The following is an 18,768-nucleotide window of genomic DNA, read 5'->3' as shown; positions in this document are numbered from 1 at the left end:
ACTTTTCAACTTGTCACCAGGTTTATAAAACTTTAAAGCTAGTGCTATAACAAACTGAAACAATGTTATTGCAGATGTAGGAGAGCATCTTGGGATGAATAAATTATAGGAGCCACAAAGAAATCACGACGACTAAGGCTGCGTGCTCCAAGCTGTTTATGGCGTGCAGAAACACAGGGGGGAGCAGGTTTAGGACTGCACAGATCATAGGGCAGGAAAATTGAAGCGTTATGAAGGGTAACCATCTCTTATTTTAAATGCATAAAAAACTTCTGGTTGTTTTCTTTATTGAAATAGTTCATTAATGCTTGAAGGGAGTCTGAGCAGTCTGGTACTGGAAAAATATGTCCTCAAGGATTAGAGAGACAAGGCTGCAGCTGGAAGCACCAGCCTCTACACCCACTGCAGTCCACCCTGAGCAGGCCAGTCTTCAGCTGTCCATTTTTCAATGGGCATACAGGGGAAGACTTCCAGCTCCTTCTGAAGCAGTTGGGACTAGATACCATCTGAGCTGGATCCAGCAAAGCAGGTTGTTTGAACCAGAGCTCCAAGCAGATAGTGAGTTCAGACAGCATAAAGGCCTGGACATAGCTGTGAGTACCACTATATACCACCAAGCATCTGTAAATAGCTGCACATTGTTGCATACTTACAACAACTCAACCACCTGTAGCAAAATGGCATTTGCCAGATAATTTACCCAGCCTACTTCCTTAGAGGAGAACTGGGAGATACCATCCTTCCATTCTTAGCCTATCATCTGGGCTACAGAACGTCACTGTGACGATATTTGTCCTTTCAGTCTGCCTTTAAATCCTCAGCTTGCAAATTTGTACAGAATCTGAAAAGTCTCCAGCTAGGCCTTTCATCTTCGTGGAGCAGCACTTCCCAGAGGGTCTGCCAGTCAAACGTGCCCTCCCCAATACCTGTTTGGCCTGGCCCCTAGCATTCTTTCCCAGGCATTTCAATTGATGTCACTGATCTTGGCTCAGCAAATAATCCTGCTAATCACTGACAAGAACAGAGGCTGCAGCTCAGCATTGCTTAGCAGGGCTAAGAGGGGTACACAGCAATAAAACATTACTTGAGCAAGTGAGCTTGGAAATATGGCTGACCACACAGGCAGCAGCTGCAGCAAACAAGGTGCCTTTTTTGTTAAATAAAAGCAGTGTCTTTGGTTCCTCATCATTAGGAGATCATTACAGTACACCTGGGAACCTCTTTTAACCCAGCACAACTCCATCTGCACAATACCATGGCATGGCACTGGGGCATGGCCCTCAAGGCAGTGGAGAGGCATTGCCTTTGTAACAGCAAGGCACCAGAAGATACTGAGATCGTACAGGCAATTGCAATGCATTCCGTGTATCAGTGTCTGGGAACCTCCAGTATAAAGACATAGCTGCGTTGCCTTAGCAGAGAGCCCTGTAGCCTCCGGGACTGAAATGTCACCACATCATTTCGGCAGTACAGTTCCCATGGGAGTGAAGGCAAAGAGAGCTGCTTAGATCTCGGATGGAGCTGTATTCCTCCACAGCACCACGTCCAGCTGGACTCCCATGGAAAACAACTTTTTGAATCATGCAGTGGCGAGTCCCTGGCATTACTTGTTCCCCACCATCACGCAGCCGGTAGGTGCCAGGAAGCCCAGCGATGGGAGAGGTGGGGGCTCTCCTCAGCCTGCCCAGCCCCAGGGCCATTGTTCCAGAAAGGATGTCTGAGGATTAATTAATTATCCTACAAGGGGCAGTAAGTAATAACACTCCTTGTGGAACAATAGAAGCTATTTGGTTGCCGTGACAACCCAGCTCCACTTGTGTGCCTTTAATTTATTCATTGCACAGTCCCTTCCCCAGTCACACACAATGCCAAAAATTGTCTTGTTTTTCTTGCCCGTAACCATGTCCAGAGCAGGGGTAAGACAGCCCTTTCCCCGGGGCATCTGTCACACAAAAGAACAACGCACATAAATCCCTTCAGCCTGGAAACTTGCATCACACAAGAACTCTTCTGCTCCCTGTTTGTTCTTTAAGATGATTCTGATTTTTTTAACCCCTTTTGAAGATGCCTCACCATGATGCCCATAGATCTTGATCTTGAGTAGCCTCCCAAACATACACAGGACAGATGGCTGGGAGATTGTGCTTGTCAACTTGTACAGAAGGCCAGGAGGGATGAGAAAAGCATAGAAGCGAGGTGCCTTAGCAGCATCAACAAGAGCAATGTATAAACTCGCATAGTACCTAGTGCCCAGCTTGAGTATAATATCATGACTACCAAAACAGCGTCCATCAATAGTGCTGCCTGAATTCTGTAAGACCCAGAGCAACACGTGGGTGAAGGTCCATGTTGGGAAACATTCTCCTCTGCATCCCACAGTGATGTGGATTTCTCCCCAGCCCCAAACATCCTTTTGCCCCAGGAATTTGGGGTAGACGAAAACAAGGTGTTCACCAGAAAGGGGAGAACATTGCTTTCATAAGGAAAGGGTTGAAAGCATTGCTAAGAGAATGGCTACTAGCCTAGGACATAACCCGCCTGACATTAACAGGTATATGGCAAATAGCTTGGGCAGCCATTATTAGCCCACACACATCACTTGGAACTTCATTCTCAACCTGCCTCTGCAGCATCTAGCTCTCTTCTCAGGTCTGTAGTGGAAGATCAGGGCAATTATAGCAGGTAAATAGTCAAATCCCTCACTCCCTCCAGCGATGTCTCTGCAAGCTAGGGTCTTAGACTATGCTCCCAGACCCCAAATTGTTCATCCTGGCTCTAGCAAGGAGGGTGACAGCTCGTTCACCACATCGGAAAATTCAGATCCAACTTGAGACTGGGGGAGGAGGTGACTTAGAGATGAGCTTTGTCCTGACAGGCAAGATAGATGGAATTGGGTTAGGCCATCTGTCTCTTCTAAGTTGAGCCTAACCTCAAGCACAGCTACCCAATGCAATGGGGCCACAGGTCCATACCTGAATTTCTATACGGATGTACTGCCCAGTGTCACTGTTAACACTGAAGTGTAACATGCATACAGATGATGTTAAAGGTTGGATTAATGGAGAGAGTCTGCAATTTGCTGTATATTCCATAGCTTAGAATAAGAAGAAACAGCAAATGTTTGGTAGTGGTTTAACCCATAGGTCAGCACTGCTCATCTTAATTTTCCCAGTAAGGCCCAGACCTTTGTTTGATCCCCACTTTCCAAGCCTCTTCTGTATAAGAAAATGCAAAAGAAACTGTTCTTTATGAAAACCTGAGACTTGTGGTTATCCCTTCAGCTTGAAGTTGTATCAACAGATACATTCAGAATTTTCAAGCAGCTTGGGAAAACAAATTGACAAGTCAGATGATTGTCTTGTCTCCCCTTCTACCTCAATGTGACAGCAAAATAGCTGGTGGGACAGAGAAACAGGTCAGGAGAGTACAGAACTGGATAAATAGGACAGGAGCATTGGGAGACCAAGGTTTTAATTGACTTGATGAGCAAGAGCTCTAAACTGGCCTAGGATTCTCCTACTGGGTCTGGAACTGAGGAACGGGACAGCTGCTCCCAATGGTCCCCGTCAGCCTTCCTCTCTTACCCAGCCTCCTGGAAAGCAAAGGAACTTGGAAAAAAAGCCTTTGGGCAGGAGAAAGGAAGGCATGGCTAGGTGACAGATCAGTGCAATGCATGTCCTCTGCTGGGTGCTGAGGGCTTCTGAGAGATAACACAAGCCCAGATGTGGATCCCATCCATAACTAAAATCCTTAGCAATGGTTGGGGGTAAAATCTGTGATCTGAGCAGAGAACATTTTTCTTCAGTGGTATGAAAAGCTCCAGCCTATCAATGACACCCCAAACAAGCAGATCACCATTAGATTCCTTCCTTTCCAGTACAGATCTGGAAAATGCCAGCTTACCACCAGCAAGCATACAAAGCCACTGCCTGTTTTTCAACTTGGCAATCATAGGCTGACTGTAAAACCATCACTGCCTTTGTGTCACTGGAAAAATATAAGAACCTACTTTAAGAAATAAGCACTAATATTTTGGAGAGATCTATGCAACTAGCACAGAAAGGTAAGGGATGAGAATCTGCCCTGCATGTGATGCAACTAGCTCCAGAGAGGCCAGCTGAGATCCTCCGTCCCTAACACCAGACAGATGGCACCAGAGATGCTCCTGTGAGCTAGTAGAGACACTCACTAACCGTAATAGAACTTACTTCAACTTTGGAAGCAAACTGCAGTCTTTCAATCACATTACAAATACTGCCAACAAAGGTAGGAGCATACCAGAGAGGTCGATCAAGCCAACCTTGTCTAGCAAAGCTAGAATTTCATTTTTTTTCTTTGAGCCTGGAGCTGGGCTGTGGTGCCAATTGACAGGTAGTCCCAGGGACAAAGGCCAATCAGTGGGCAGAAAGAGGAAGGCTCAGACTGAAACCAGTATGCCCAGAAAAATTTGGAAAACTCATTTAGTACAGTCCAATGATGTTTGACTTCTCATCACAACGTATATGGAGAAATCATCCTTGAATTCCTTATGCTTTAGTGAGGAAGAACTGTCTTAAATCAGAGCTCCCATCATCCCTCAGAATCCTGTGTCCAAATCAGAAGAAAAAACACTTATTCAGTACCAGACAAGTGCCACTCTTCCTCCAAAAACTTCCCAGCTGCAGGGAAGACCTGCAGAAGGAGCTTAAGGAAGCAGGGGTGACTATTCTTTTTTAGAAGGGTACCCTAAGATCTCAGGTGACTCCAAGGAACCATTGTCTCGGGTGTGCATCTCAACCAGAAAAGGAAGACTAGTTTATTAGGCTTTTTTTTTTTTTTTTTTAAAATCCCTCCCAAACTCACCATGTTGACTTCAGAGATCTGGTCAATGCTGGAGATATGGATGCTCATTCCCACTGTGACAGGGTTACCTGAAACACAAATGGACTGGATTAGAACCATATTCAAGCTCTTCTCTCGTATGCTATTACAGCATTGACTAGAAATGCTACGATATGATTTGAAACAGCCTCACATTCCCCAAGTCTCAAGAATTTCAACGTCACATGCGCTCAAATGACGAGAGAGGAATAGATTTCTCTAACTCCCAGCTTTATAGACTCACCCCTAGGGGTAGTGCAGACTAAGCTTGATTCTTTAATTCCTGGAAGTTAATTACCCCCTAGTTATATAATTATCTCTGGTTATTCCAAATAATGCCTTCAGAGACATCAGAAAGCTCCCAGAGGACTTGCATAAGGTGTTGCTGATTGACCATACAAAGAATACAGCAATCAAGCCCATGTAACACGTGGGCAGGAAAGATACTCCAAATCATTCCTCCATCACCCTGCCAGCTCTGCAGCACACTGTTTGAAAAGCCCAAGTGAGTTTTAATACCCAAGATACCAGACAAGTACAGGAACCAGACCCATGAAGTGAGAAAGCAGCATTTGCACGGTGGATTTTCAGAGCACAGCTGGGATTAGAGAACAAATTCCCCATTTCACCGCTGGTATCAGGACATCCTACCCCACATCCTGTTGCCCACAGCCACTGGGCTCTGATAGATATCTGTACACAACTTTTCTGGGAAATGCAGATATTTCCTTACCCCAAGCTACTCTCACACTGCAGTAAACGCCACTCACTGCAGCATGCAAGATGAGCTTGTGAAGAGATACCACCCGAGGGCAGTCACAGCCAGACCTATTGCCCTCTTGTCCAAGCGCAGCAAGAGCTGAGTTACCACTTCCCACAGACCTGTAGACTCAGGGCAGAAGAATATTTCAGCCAATACTTCCAGATGTGTGAGCCTCCTAGCTGGATTGACTTATACCCAGCTCAACCTCAGCCCCCTAACAAGCAGCTCTCACAGCCAGGCAACAGGACAACCCCTTCAGTGGGATTTAAATTGTGTAAAACTATTTGCAGAGATACACAGCAACTACTAAAAAAAAATCAGCAAAAGACCTCCTGCAGCTTGAGATGGCGTTTCTGAACGCCACACATCTCCAGTTCACCCCACAGCTCCAAAGCCAAAACACAAACAACCCCACCACAACCAAAGTCCCTATTCCCACACGTGCCAGGGGGAAAATGATTCCTTGCGATGCAGTAGTAGAGAGGGAATGGCAAACAGCAATGCCACTCAAGTTATTAACTCTTCCATGGACTCATTAGTAGATCTAAGTGCTGAAATATTTACAGATAATCATGAAATGGCTTAGAAAGTAATTAGGAGATTGGGGGAGAGGGGAGAACCACACAACTGGAAATGAAGTGATTTTTTAATTACGTGTTACCAGAAGTAGGGAAGTAGTGTCATTAGGGCTGCCTTGTGATTGGGTGCACTGTTAACCGAGACCCTCTGCTGCAAATTAAGCAGCATTATCCTTTAATAGAATATGAACAACACCGAAAACATCAGAATCAACAACTGTAATTAGGCCCTGCTATGCAAATCCCCTTAAAGAGGCAGTGCTCTTCTCCAGCACCTCTTGCTCATTGTCAGTGGTGCCAGAGAGGGATGCTCAGGAGACTTCGCAGAGCCTTCAAAAATCCCCATACAGGGCAGATTATTGGCCGTCTATTTGCTGTATTCCTCTGCTCATCTGTGACAAAGGAACCAGGTGGGAAAGTAACCACATGTCTCTTCAGGAGAGCCGATCATCTTGCATCCTCCCTTGTGCCAGAAGCTGACAGTGGCACCAGTAAAGCTCTTCAGGAAGTCTCACTTCTGGTAGTTTGTCTTCTTTTCTGAAGCCAGGGCCTTGTTGTGATGGAAGCCATTGCAGGAGGAAGTAGTTACCACCACCCTGAGGACCTTAGAGACTAATTGGCTACAGGAGAAAAGAAGGGCAAAGTCAGGGCTGCCACAGAGCTGGGGAAAAGCCCACTCCTGAGCCCTTCTGCCATGCAATGTTTCCTTCATGAGCTGCCCTACCACCTGCTTTATTTCCAGTTTGTCAACACTGGTCATTGTGGTACTGTGGTTAGGTGTCCCTTCCTCAGTGCAAGGAATTAGTGTCTCTTCCCCCCTGCTGTGCAAGAGACCCACTGAAACTACTGGACTGGGTGGCAATAACAGGGGAGCACTGACAGTGGTGATATACAAATATTTGTCAAATTCGGAGTCTATCCAATCTAATCTATCTGTCTAGACATTTGTGCTGTGTTCATCACCATGGTATCTGAGCGCCTGAGGTCATGCAGTGACTCAGTGTCAGAGCCATGGATAAGATCCAGACCTCCCAGCTCCAAGACAAGTGCTGGAGCAGAGATCGACCACACAGCTCCCCATCAGTCCGGGCTCACCTGCCCCCTGCTCCCCCCCACACTCAGCAATATACTCAATGGCCTCTCTGGACACTGCCAACACCTCTGCACCCCATCTATCACAGCAAGTGGGAGGCTCTACCACCTGCTTGCACCCCTCAAATGTGGATCTGTCAACCCACAGGCACAAGCATGAGATTGTCATTCAGCACTCTAGAGATGAAGGTGTGCAAAAGTCTTGCCTTTACTGGATTTACTCTTAGCTTGATTGCAGGGAAGCAATTTCACCTTCTCCATCCCTGCTGTGAAGATGGACTTGCAGTCTGTCTCCTCAGAAGAGGGATGCATGCGCATGTACGTACACAGCCAGCAGAAACAAGCTTGCCCTACCTCTTTCCACAGACCATAGAAAAACTAGATCAATTGGTGTCCAACATTCAGGCTGTAAGTAGTACACAAAATAAACAAAGGACATCAATTCTGCCAATGTTAATAGCTTCAGGCAAGAGGGATACAAAAAGTAGGGTATTTAAAATACAGGATAACGTCATCTGTGAATTTGTCCCAGAAGGCAGAGCTCTGCATTTGTGGATCTGAAAAGATGCAAAAGAAATCCTGATATTAAAGATATATGTCTTTATCTGTGCCTTACCAATGCACACAAACTAGACCTTTTCCCCTCTTAAAGAAAATGTTTATGTGTAGAAAAGTTTTGTAGGCAAGTCCACAAGCAAGGGAGCATGAGAAATTCTGCCACTTCCACCAGTGAACAGCACCGTCACACATCTCTTCTCATCACCACTGGAAAAGTCACCAACATTTTGTCCTCAAAACAGTTTGACGTCTGAAAAATGTACTCAGGGGAAGTTGGAAGGGAAGCAGACAAAGGAGTTATAATAAAATCATCCCTGTTTCTGCAAGTGATACTTGTCACATACAAAAACAGCCAAGGTAGAGAACAAGTTGTGCTAATCTGCAATATTTTTTCCAGCAACTACTTATTACTTTCACATTTTATTTTATAATGCGTTAAAGCCCCAGAACCTAGAGTTGCTATAGAAGCCATCCTTGTAGCACAACTGCAGAGGAACAGTCATGTTTCCAAGGCTGGGTCTGCCTGCACTACAGCCAGAGGTGATGGCAACCTGGATCAAGACGTCTCTTGCAGATCTCAGCTTGGTAGTTCAGCTGCAGGAAGAAGCAAAGACTACAGCACAAAATTCTGTGTAATAGGTCTCCAAACACTCAATGCTTACTTGCACAACTGGTCTGCATTAAAGTCCATGCTGCCCTCTCTTCACTCCCAACCCAGAAAGTTAAACTAGAGTGAGCTTGGGTTTCTCTCCCATCAGATTTCCAACTGCAATACACACACAGACAACAAGGCTCAAAAACAGTGGGCAGATAAACAGAACTTACATTATATTATCACCTACTAAAGCCACTCATTTTTATGAGCTACAGCCAATGCTTTGAGGAGCCTGGCTCATGCGTTTCTGAGCACGTGAAATTGGCAATGCTGGCACAGCAAAAGCTTGCAGTTGCTAAGGGACAGGCATCAGCCTAAAGCCTACTCTTTAGCCCAAAATGCAGGAACAAAGGGCTGACAAGGATTTTGGAAGGTCACACAGACCATAGCCTTCATGGGAGCAGACTAAAGACTAAAGACCACCAATACCAGAAATTCCCTAGCTCTCCTGGACAATCTCCTCCTGCATTCCACTGCACTCAAAGCTTTTCTTGAATATCCAAACTAAACCTTCTCTGCAGTGCAACTGTAGTTGATTTTTGTCTCATCATTCCCCCAGTGATAGCGAGAGAATAAATCAATCATCCTTCTTTGACAATAGCTTTTATGTACAGAGAAACCATGGCATCCTTCTCCCTCCCCCACTAATACTGTCTTTCCTAGATTAAATGCACCTGAGTTCCTCAACCTCTCCTCAGAGGTCATGTTTTCTAAAGCTATAACAATTAGTGCTGTTCTCCACTGGCCTTTTGCCAATTTGTCTACATCTCTATTTTAAAGCATGGTAGCCAGAAACCAGACACTGAAGCAAAGATGAAATGTCACCAGCGGAGAAATAAAAAACCTCCAATGTATGTTCTCCTAAAACCACTTTGGTGTATTCATGCCCAGAAACCTCTCCAAATCCACTACACCCATTCTGAGACCTACTTACTTTGTGCAGGAGGTTAGAGATGTCAATGGGGCAGCCCCACTCTCGCCATTTGAGTGCAACACATGCAGAAAGAAGGAGTGCAGCACTGTCTTTTGGCTAAGAGTGAAGCTCATTCAACACAGCTCTATGCATGAGCCCCAGTGTTCCCTGCTTGGAGCCTACCCATGGCATTGCTGCTCTCCAAGATCCCTGCAACACCATCAAAGCTGCTTTAAAGTCTTCTGGTGAATAAACAAAACCAGTCAGAGAAGATGAATTTTAACCCACTAAATCTGCATATAGAGCAGGGCTGTGCCCCTACAATGGGGCACAATGCCCATGCATGTTCCTCTTCCTCAGCTCTCCGAAAACCAGAGGAGAGCTGTGGCGCTAGAGCCCAGAAACAGCAGGTCCCAGGCAAGGTTACCCTGCATTGGCTAGTAGAAATGTTTCTGCAAAAACAGGGCAGAACAGGCAGACATGGAGAGGGCAAGGTTTCCTGGTACATGTCAGCGACGGGACTGCAGTGTCTTACTCACATTTTCACTGATTCCCCTCCCCTTCCCCTAGTCACCATCCCCATCCACCCCCCATTAAGATATTCTGGGGCTTGCCAAAGGCAAGACCAGCACACAGACTAATTTCACTCCCAGGACTTTTTCATTCAGTGCTATTCCTGCTTTCCTGCAGGAGGCAGAACTGTTCAGTACCTACTTGCTCTTTCTGCAGAAAAAGGTTGGCCCGAGCCACTGCCCCTGCTTTGTTCACAGCACTGAACCTCAGGGCAGCCTGGCTTTGTTTACAACTTAAAACCACAGCCCACATCACTGCTACGTGCAGCAAAGAGCTGGTTATACAAGGGCTGACAGACACAGTTAGGAGGCAAGGACTGCCAGGTATCAGAGGTGCACAACGGGCCACATTCAGCTTGCCAGCAGAGGGGCTGCTGCAGGGATGCAGCCATACAGCCTCCTAAGAAATCCCACTGCCCTTCCCAAAATATATGCTCTCAGATAGCTTTCAGCTCACAGACTAATTATTCCGGGGCCATAGTTTCTTCCAAATCTTCACAGAAGATAACTCTGAGCCCAGCTTACTGTCTGGACACTCCTTCACTGTGGAGGAGCCCACACCTATCGCCCAGCACCATGGGAATGAAAATGCTCCTGTTTTTTCACAACAGAAGAACACTGTAAGAGGAGTTTGCAAATTGCTATCTGCATAATGGCTGTGCTCATAGATCTCAAGAAAGACCAAGGCTCTGCTACAGCACTTAATAGGAGAATTTCTAAAAGATGCCATCCCAGCAGGCAACACAAGTCAAATCATGAAGTTTCCAATAATAACTTCTCCATTCTTTTCCTTTTAGCTTAGGTACAGCATTAAGCACAAGCTCAGTAAGCATTAACACTGCTGGATGAGCAAGAAGAGTTGACCATGTATCATGAGAGCAGAAATGTTTTGGGAGCAGCTTTCATCCAGCATCTCTGATTTGTGGTGACATCTGGAAGTGCCAAGTTCAGCAGGGTCTCTTAAGCACCTACGTAAACTTTTCCAACATAATCTAGGTTTAAATACCCATTAAACACCCTCCAAACCTTTTTCTTCCTCTATTTTATTCTCATTTCTATGACTCACTGCTGACCTCTTCCCCCACCTGCAGCCGACGGCTGTGCAGTAAGCTTGCCAGCCTCAGCACAACAGCCAGAGCTGTCACACACATCCATCGGAGCTCCCCCACTACCCCTACCAAGTCACTCCACGACATCTACTGGATTTACAAGAGCAAACGGGGGTTTTAGCCACTGTTGTACATTACCAGAGATGGTCTCATGGCAAATCAACAACTACTACACTGCCTTCAGGTCCGTGGGGGAACATGGGGGCTGAGGGACCTCTTGCTGCTAAGGAATCTCCTTACTTCATGTGAAGAATGTGTTTTTGAGCTAAAAGACAGGGCCCTGATCTCCAGAATACATAGGTCTGGCCATGCCTGCTGCTTCCCCACGGATTCACTCTTCAGCAGGGGCAGAGGGATATCCACCACCACTGATTCATGGAGATTGCAGCTGGTCTCCAGGTAGGTCTGGCAGAAAACAGCTTCTTCCTGACAGGTTTGCTGCCTTTTGCTATGCTTCCTTAGGGACATAGCTTGGCACATTTTAAGCCACTGAGCCTCTAACACTGAACAAGATTGTGCCTAACCTTGCCAGGCGTGCCATCCATCCACATCAGGCCAGACACAGGGTAACCCTGTGTGAGGAGGCTAATGAGGATTTCCAGCCTGCACCAGTCTGCTCTGCGGGCAGCCTGGTTTTTCACCTCACCCAGTCAGATGACTGAACTTGCACTACTCATTGAACAAGAGGGAATACTAGGGACTTCCCAAGAGAAATGGGAAGGTAGAACAAGCTCTCGCCAAGACAGTGACATCAAGGATGGCACACAAGTTTGATAGAACAGCTAAGGGATAATCAAGCTACATATTTTTCTGAGTCATACTATCTCCTGGCCCTTGCAACTCACGAGCCAGGAGGGCTAGACTAGAATATTTCTTGAGCAGATCTTCAGAATATCCAAACACTGAAGAAATCAAGGACTTTGGTAAGAAACAGGTTTATCTCTAAGCAAGCAATCAAGCTGACTCTTCAGCAGAGCCAAGAGATGCAGCACATGCAGAGCAGGCGGAACTGACCACTCAAGTACTATCCCGTGATGCCCTCTGCAAACATAGGGCTAACATTGATAATAACAGCCGCAGTTTCACCATGATGTCAAGTGAAGCTGTCCCTGTAGATGTGAGTAAAGAAGAAGATTTTCTCAAGCAAGCTGTACCTGCTTGGGAACCAGCGCTGAGGGATCCTTCTGGAGGAACAATGCTCTCCCAGTGCAGATGTAACACTCGTTCTGCAACTGTTCCAGGGAAAGCAGAGACTAAGGAGCACAATCTGCAAGGCACAGTGGATTACCTAATCTATCTCATGGGTATTTTTAATGGATTAGTAGGTATTAGAGTGGGATATTGCAAATATCCCATGGAAATTTGGAAGTGAGAGACAACAATCACCTGGCTGCAAAAACAGTGTAAAGGTTGTCCCAGAGGTATTGAAGGATTACAGAGGAAGCTAAATCAAGGTTGATTTTAAAAGATTGCTGGTAGACAGCTACCCAAGCTGAATAAAAACAAGATCTTAATGTACAAGCCTAAAAATGAAACAAGAAAGTAGACACCAACCCCTACAACATCTGTACTACTGGTGGGCTCAGTTCAGCAAAGCACTTGTACACGCACAGGGCTTTCAGTATGAAGAAAAATCCCTGACTTCCCAGAGTTCTTGGTAGAACAGACTGTAGGTCAGTATTCAGGAGACAGACTTTTAAAGCTATTTCACCCTCAGTAATGAAGATAGCCTTCCAAAGCCTTCTGTAGGCTTATCTTTTGCCTGGGTGATATACATTTGTTAAGGTTATAGCAAATTGAAGGGAAAAGAAACTGGATATTTGTTCTCATTTACAGACAAACACAGCTGTATCACCTTACCTAGTCTGATAGTTATTAGCCTGGCATCAGCAGTCAGTCCTGAGCAATCAACTCTTAAAGAACAACCTTACTAAAGCCGCCATTTTCCAAATACCACCAATTTCCATGCCCTGATACAGGCAACACCCAGCCCAGACCACAGCAAGTTTACTTTGCAGGGCTGCCACCACCATTGGTTTCTTTGTTAGAGCAGGGTTGTTGCAGAAGGTAGATCCACATCCAGCAATCAAGAGATGAGGGCAACACCCTGGTGCACCATGTTGCTAGAGCAAGGATCAGTCACCTACCCTTCCCTTCTGTGGGCGTTCCTCCATATGTCCTCCAGGGCACACACACAGAGACCAGCTCCCTGGCTTTGCAGTCTACAGAGCAAATATTTTGTTTGGATATTTTTGCTTTTATACCCTTTCCTGCAGAGCTGGGTCTGGGAAAAACAGAGGCACCAAGTGCCCCAGATTCCTTCAGCTCTCAATCCCCACCGAAACTGGTAGCAGGAGTACAACAGGGCTTCCCAAGCAAGCATACATGGTAGACCAACAGCAGATAAACCCAAGTCAGGCATTTTTCCTCCAGCAGCAACGTAAACCATCAGACCCACGCTGACTAGCCACCCCCACAGTTCTCCACCTGAGAAGGCTCCCTCCTACCTTCACCAGGATCCTGGCAGGCATCTCTCCTCCAAGTCCCACCAGTGCAGCAGCAGGGCACAGCTCTGCCCACCCAGGGAATCTATGAAGAACTCAGGAGGAACCCATCCCTTCTGCTTTTACTCAGGCCCTCAGTGCTCAGGTTTTCCACATCTCCTCATTGCCACTTGTGCTCCCAGAGCCACCTGACCCCAGCTCAGGCAGGCTGGGAAGCCTTTTACACCCTGCTGCTGCCATTTCCTAGCCCACTGCCAGTTACTTGACTTTGTAGAACATGCAGACAGGGGCAGAACTGTAGAAAGAATTACACACAGGCATTAAATATTTTAGACCCCACAAGAGCGTGCATCCTCTGGGTTCAAGCCCAGTGCTGGGATGCCTGCAGCTGCCCAGCAGGTGAGAATTCAAAAAAAAAAAAAAAAAATGGAAAAACCACAGAAGCAGCCACTGTTACCCTTCTGCCCCCAGCAAGCAGTCCCCAGGCCCAAAGGTGGTATTATATGTGGGGCACCCCACCCCACATCGGCCTATTGGGTGAGGCTTCCTGATGGCACAAAGGTGAGGCCATTTTGCTCTTCTTCCTCCATACCAGCTGATAACTGGTGAAGCCTATCCCACATTGCCCACCAGTCTGCCTCCCACCTCATCTTCTCATCTGAGGGCTCAGGGCACAGATGTGTCCTGACCCACCTCTTCAGCACTGGGTTTTTCTGGCATGTAACTCATAAATATCTGCTACGTGGAGGAGGCTCTCTTTTGTGATACCCTGGAAATATCATCCCCCAAACAACTGCAGACCAAGGCTGTATTTGAGTATGTGACCTCTCTGGGAAAACACTTTCATACGTTACCAAATCCTGAGCCATCTAATCCCCTTAGCTGAAAATGAGCCGAACCAAATTAATTTAAATGGGTTAACACAAGCTTCTCTGTTCATATCCAATCCATTACTCTGTCTTGGAAGTATTTGTAAGAACAACAACAATATATCTAGGCTTATCATTTTTATCAAAGCGACAACAAGAAGGTGTTTTCCTTTTTCCCCTGTTTTCAATTTTTAATGAGGTAGTCACATGTCCTCATCACTGCTTGCGGACATGTCTTTAAAGGATACCACTATCTCTAATTCCTGGGTTGAATCCAGTTGAAAGAAACACAATGGCCAGGTCAGGACACATCAAACTTGTGCAAATAGTGAAATCAGGGCTGGGACATCCCAGGGCAGCAGTGGCCAGCCCTGCTGTGGCCACCCTGCCATACCTCCCACGAGGTGATTTCCTGCTGTTGCTGGACATGGTCCTTCATCCCCCAACAAAGCACAAAGTTGATGGCTGAGGTCCCCATGGGAGAGATGGCCATTCCTTTATTGTTACCTCTGTCAAGTCCTTAGTGGATATATAGCTTTTATCAGTGTCCACCTTGCCCTTCTCAATTGGCACTGCTATTAGGGCTTTTGCTGATGCTGCCTTCAGATGCCTCCCACCAGCACCTCTCTGTATCACACACCTGCTACTTCCCGTACCCCTACCTTCCCAAGCATGTGGCTCATCTCAGCAGCAGAGCTTTGGGGTCACGTAGTGCCCAAGGCTTATGCTCAGTGACAGTCAGGACAATTTACAGTGCAAGTATTGCCAGTGAAAAAAGCAGTGAGTCAGGTCTGAAAATATCATGACATTCACATTAAAATCATGAGCCTGAGTTAGAAATCATGAGAAGCAAAGCACACACAAACAAGCCTCCCCCTTTCCAAATGTTATATATGGGATTATACGTTTTCATCTCCCAGTTTCTTAATTTCTTGGATGTGTTTTGTTCAGGTTCTGCTTTTTCTCCAGTGTCAAGACAGAAAAAATCTCACTAAATTCAGTGATGACTGAAAATTGCAAGACCATTGTAGGAAGAAGAATTCAAATTTGTACGTTGGTCACTTCTGAAAGACTGACCCTCAGGCTGGTGTTTCCATCAGGTAGTGATCAGTTTGCAAAAATGCCCTGGAAATTCAGCAGGACTAGTTCCCAGGCTACCTTTTACCCCAGCACCTCTTGTTAAGAGGTACAACTAACTGCAATTTGTTCACCAAAATAATTGCTTTCACTCAGGATGCACGGATGAGCGAATCTTGCAGAGCTTTTACATATATATTCATCTCCAGCAATTCATCAACATAATAATCACGCATTATTAACTTGAGTACTCATCAATTTTTTTTTTCTCTAGCTTCAAATACTAGCAAGGAGCTAGTGTGCAATAGAGAAGAAAAACATGTAGAGGAACTTGTGATGAATGTTCTATTTTTGCTATGAAAGGAGAATAAGAAGAGAAAATCAGATCATAGCCTACCCTCTCCCTCTCTTCCAAAAATTTCCTGCCAAGCTGAGACCCTTCCCCAGAGGCCGGCAAGCTGGGCTCTCCTGCAGACCTGCCACACAGCCTTTCTGCCTAGCAGAGCTTCCTCTCCCCATTTGGAGGAGGTTTCCTTCCTTACCTAACACTGTTCCAGCAGTGAGATCCCACGCATAAATAACCTGGGTGGCCTCCGGTCATGGAGTGAAGCCTCTGATGTTACACCCAGAGCTTTAGGAGCTGTAATGAAGAGTCTCTGGTGTGCATTCCTTGCTGAACTGCTCAGACCCACAGTGCCTCCCCGGAAACTGGCCTTTCACAAAACACAACTTCCCCCAATCTGAAGGAGTCTTCTACTGCGGTCTCACTAATGCAAAGCTGCCTAAAGAAAGCCCTGCAGCAAGAAATGGGCACTTGTACCCATTCCCTCCGGGGATTTCACAGGCTACTGCAGTCAAAGGAAAGGTCATGGTTTGGTGACCAAGCAGTGGACCAGAGGACTGACAGCCCTCAGGTGTGTTCTTGTGAATAAATAGCAATAGCAGGAAGCAGAACCTCCCAATTCTATTCCTTGCTCTGCCATGGGTTTTTCTGTGTCATTCCCAACAGGCTGCCAACTCCTGGTGTCCACTAGATGTAAAATGGAGCTAGCAGAAGTCCATCAGCCCACAGGTTGTGTGGAGGATCTGTTAGTCAATATTTGTACAGCACAGAAGCCTCGCCGCTCTCACACAGAGCCCATAATACTACCTGAGAACAAATTATATTCATGCATAATCAAAATCACATCCAGCTCAGCCCCGATTCGAGAATCCTTTTTGGCTGGTGATGATGTCCAGAGCAGAGAGAGCACAGCTTGATTTCCAGAGCCCGGGTTGAGCTGGCAGAGCTGGCAGGTAGAAATATCTTGTTTTGACTGGTAAACTGAGCAAATTTGACATGGAAACCACTGAGGGAGAATAAATATGGAACAACAAGATGTAATTTTTACAGAGGCTCTTTTCCAACCATAACAGTACTTCGAGCCATCCCAGACTTGAACTAAGAGGTCCTGAGGTCTGGGGAGGGAAATTCAAGCCCTGGTAGGTTTGGCTGAGGCTCACCCCTGTCACAAGCACAGACGTCTGTAAGTGCACAATTACTTAACAGCACTATTCCTGCAGGAGTACAAAGGGCGGAAGAAACAGAAAGGAACAGAAAGGGAAGGGAGGGAAGATCAGAGAAGAAAAAGAGTTTTTAGCTCTGACACAGAACCAAGAATAAATGCCCAAATCAGAAGAATAGCCTATAGGAATTGCATGATCAGTGTTCTCCAAACCAGGCTGAAATTCATACCCTGCTCAAAGCAAAGAGCAGTGCTCCTACAGCCTGGGAGGAAGGGCTGGCTGAGCAGAGCTTTGTTACTTTCCATTTAATGGGAACAGGATCAATTACTGGATCAACAGAATACCTGTTTATCTGACAGATCTATTCATGCTATAGGGCTGCACCATCCAGCATTTCTCCCTCTCTCACGTATATGATGTGAATTCCTTTAATGGGCTTTATGCCATCATTAAGCACTTCATTTGTCTTGCCCGTGTTTCTAGTGATGTTTTAACAAGTGCATGATATTTCACATGAAATATCAAGATATAAATAGACACTTAACAAACCCCACCAAGGGCTATCTGCAAGAATGAATCTTAGAGTCTTCCACACCAAATGCTGTCACTATGGCTGAAGAACCGTGTTACATCAGTTCAGCCTGACACTTTAATAGCCTCCTGCCTTTTTTTTTCTTTGAACCAGACATAGGTGAGAAAACTGACATGCACACATAGTCTGTGTTTCATGTAAGAGTAAAGCTACAGCTTATCCCTGGTCTTTTACATTTCATGCTCTATGGGTTAAAAATATTTTTCTGACTAGCTGGGATATTGGGAGTCTTAGGAAATGAACAATGCAGATATGTAAAGCTGCTCTGATGAACAGCTCTAGGGCTGTGGGAATATATTTTGAGTAATCAAAAAGACTTGTACTAATGGGTTTTGCACTCTTTTCACATTTTGCCTGCAGTGACAGTCCCTAGAAGGCAAGTTTACTGGCAGAATAGACTCAGAAATGTTTGAATGTTCTGTAGATATTAATCAAGGAGAAAGATGTGCCCAGGTGAGATGGCAAGCATCCTCCAGTCTGGCTATAAACAACAGCCTGCTTTTGATCAGTTAATTAATTAAGAATTATTGGATTTTTTCTGCTAATCAATAACTTGAATACATTTTATTTTAGTAATAAAAAAAATCGGAGACTAAGCAAAGAGGCAAAATTCACTGAATAAATGCTTTGCAAAATCAATGTTGACATCTTTCTTTTAGGGAGAGAGATCTCAGAGCCCTACACCAGCCACAGTGCACTGCTGAGGATCAGCTCCAGCAGCACTGAAAGCGGCTGTGTCAGGGGTGGGAAGGTAGGGAAAGGGGGAAAAGGAAGGAGGAAGGCAACTGAATGCAATAATCCTATGTGGGATTCGTCATAGACAAGAGAATCAACAGCTCCTGTTGCTGTGAAAACATAGTGGCTTTACGGATGACAGCAGGGCTCCATGTCCTTCACTGGTTACCAAACCCAGAAAACACCACTTGGTGCTACCGAGCACTGATCTAGGGCAGGCATACAGATTGCTCAGACACCCAAATCCAATTTTACTCTGTGCTGAGAGCTGGGGGAACCCACCTTCACTGCTCTCTTTGTCATGCCACCCAGAGCTTCCAGTCTCCAAAGGAAGAAAATAAGGATCTTGTTGGGGCCACAGAAGGACACATAAATATGCTCAACA

At 45.8% G+C, this 18,768-nt stretch overlaps 1 protein-coding gene across 3 annotated transcripts in view; it reads right to left on the bottom strand.

Annotated features, from left to right (window-relative positions):
• The window catches only part of LOC121077400 (gamma-aminobutyric acid receptor subunit beta-4), a 68,770-nt gene that overhangs the window by 39,111 nt on the left and 10,891 nt on the right, over positions 1 to 18,768 (bottom strand). For 2 of the 3 annotated variants that reach the window (XM_040572637.1, XM_040572638.1), the window contains exon 3: positions 4,843 to 4,910. In XM_040572637.1, the coding sequence (XP_040428571.1) occupies positions 4,843 to 4,910 (68 nt within the window). Of the gene's footprint in view, positions 1 to 4,842; positions 4,911 to 13,607; positions 13,880 to 18,768 lie in introns of those variants that run through there. The other variant, XM_040572639.1, reaches the window with a different exon arrangement.

The sequence above is a fragment of the Cygnus olor genome, chromosome 13, assembly GCF_009769625.2.
Source record: "Cygnus olor isolate bCygOlo1 chromosome 13, bCygOlo1.pri.v2, whole genome shotgun sequence".
NCBI lineage: Eukaryota > Metazoa > Chordata > Aves > Anseriformes > Anatidae > Cygnus > Cygnus olor.
The sequence above is the reverse complement of the archived record's forward strand: the minus strand, read 5'-3'. Positions and strand labels throughout refer to the sequence as shown.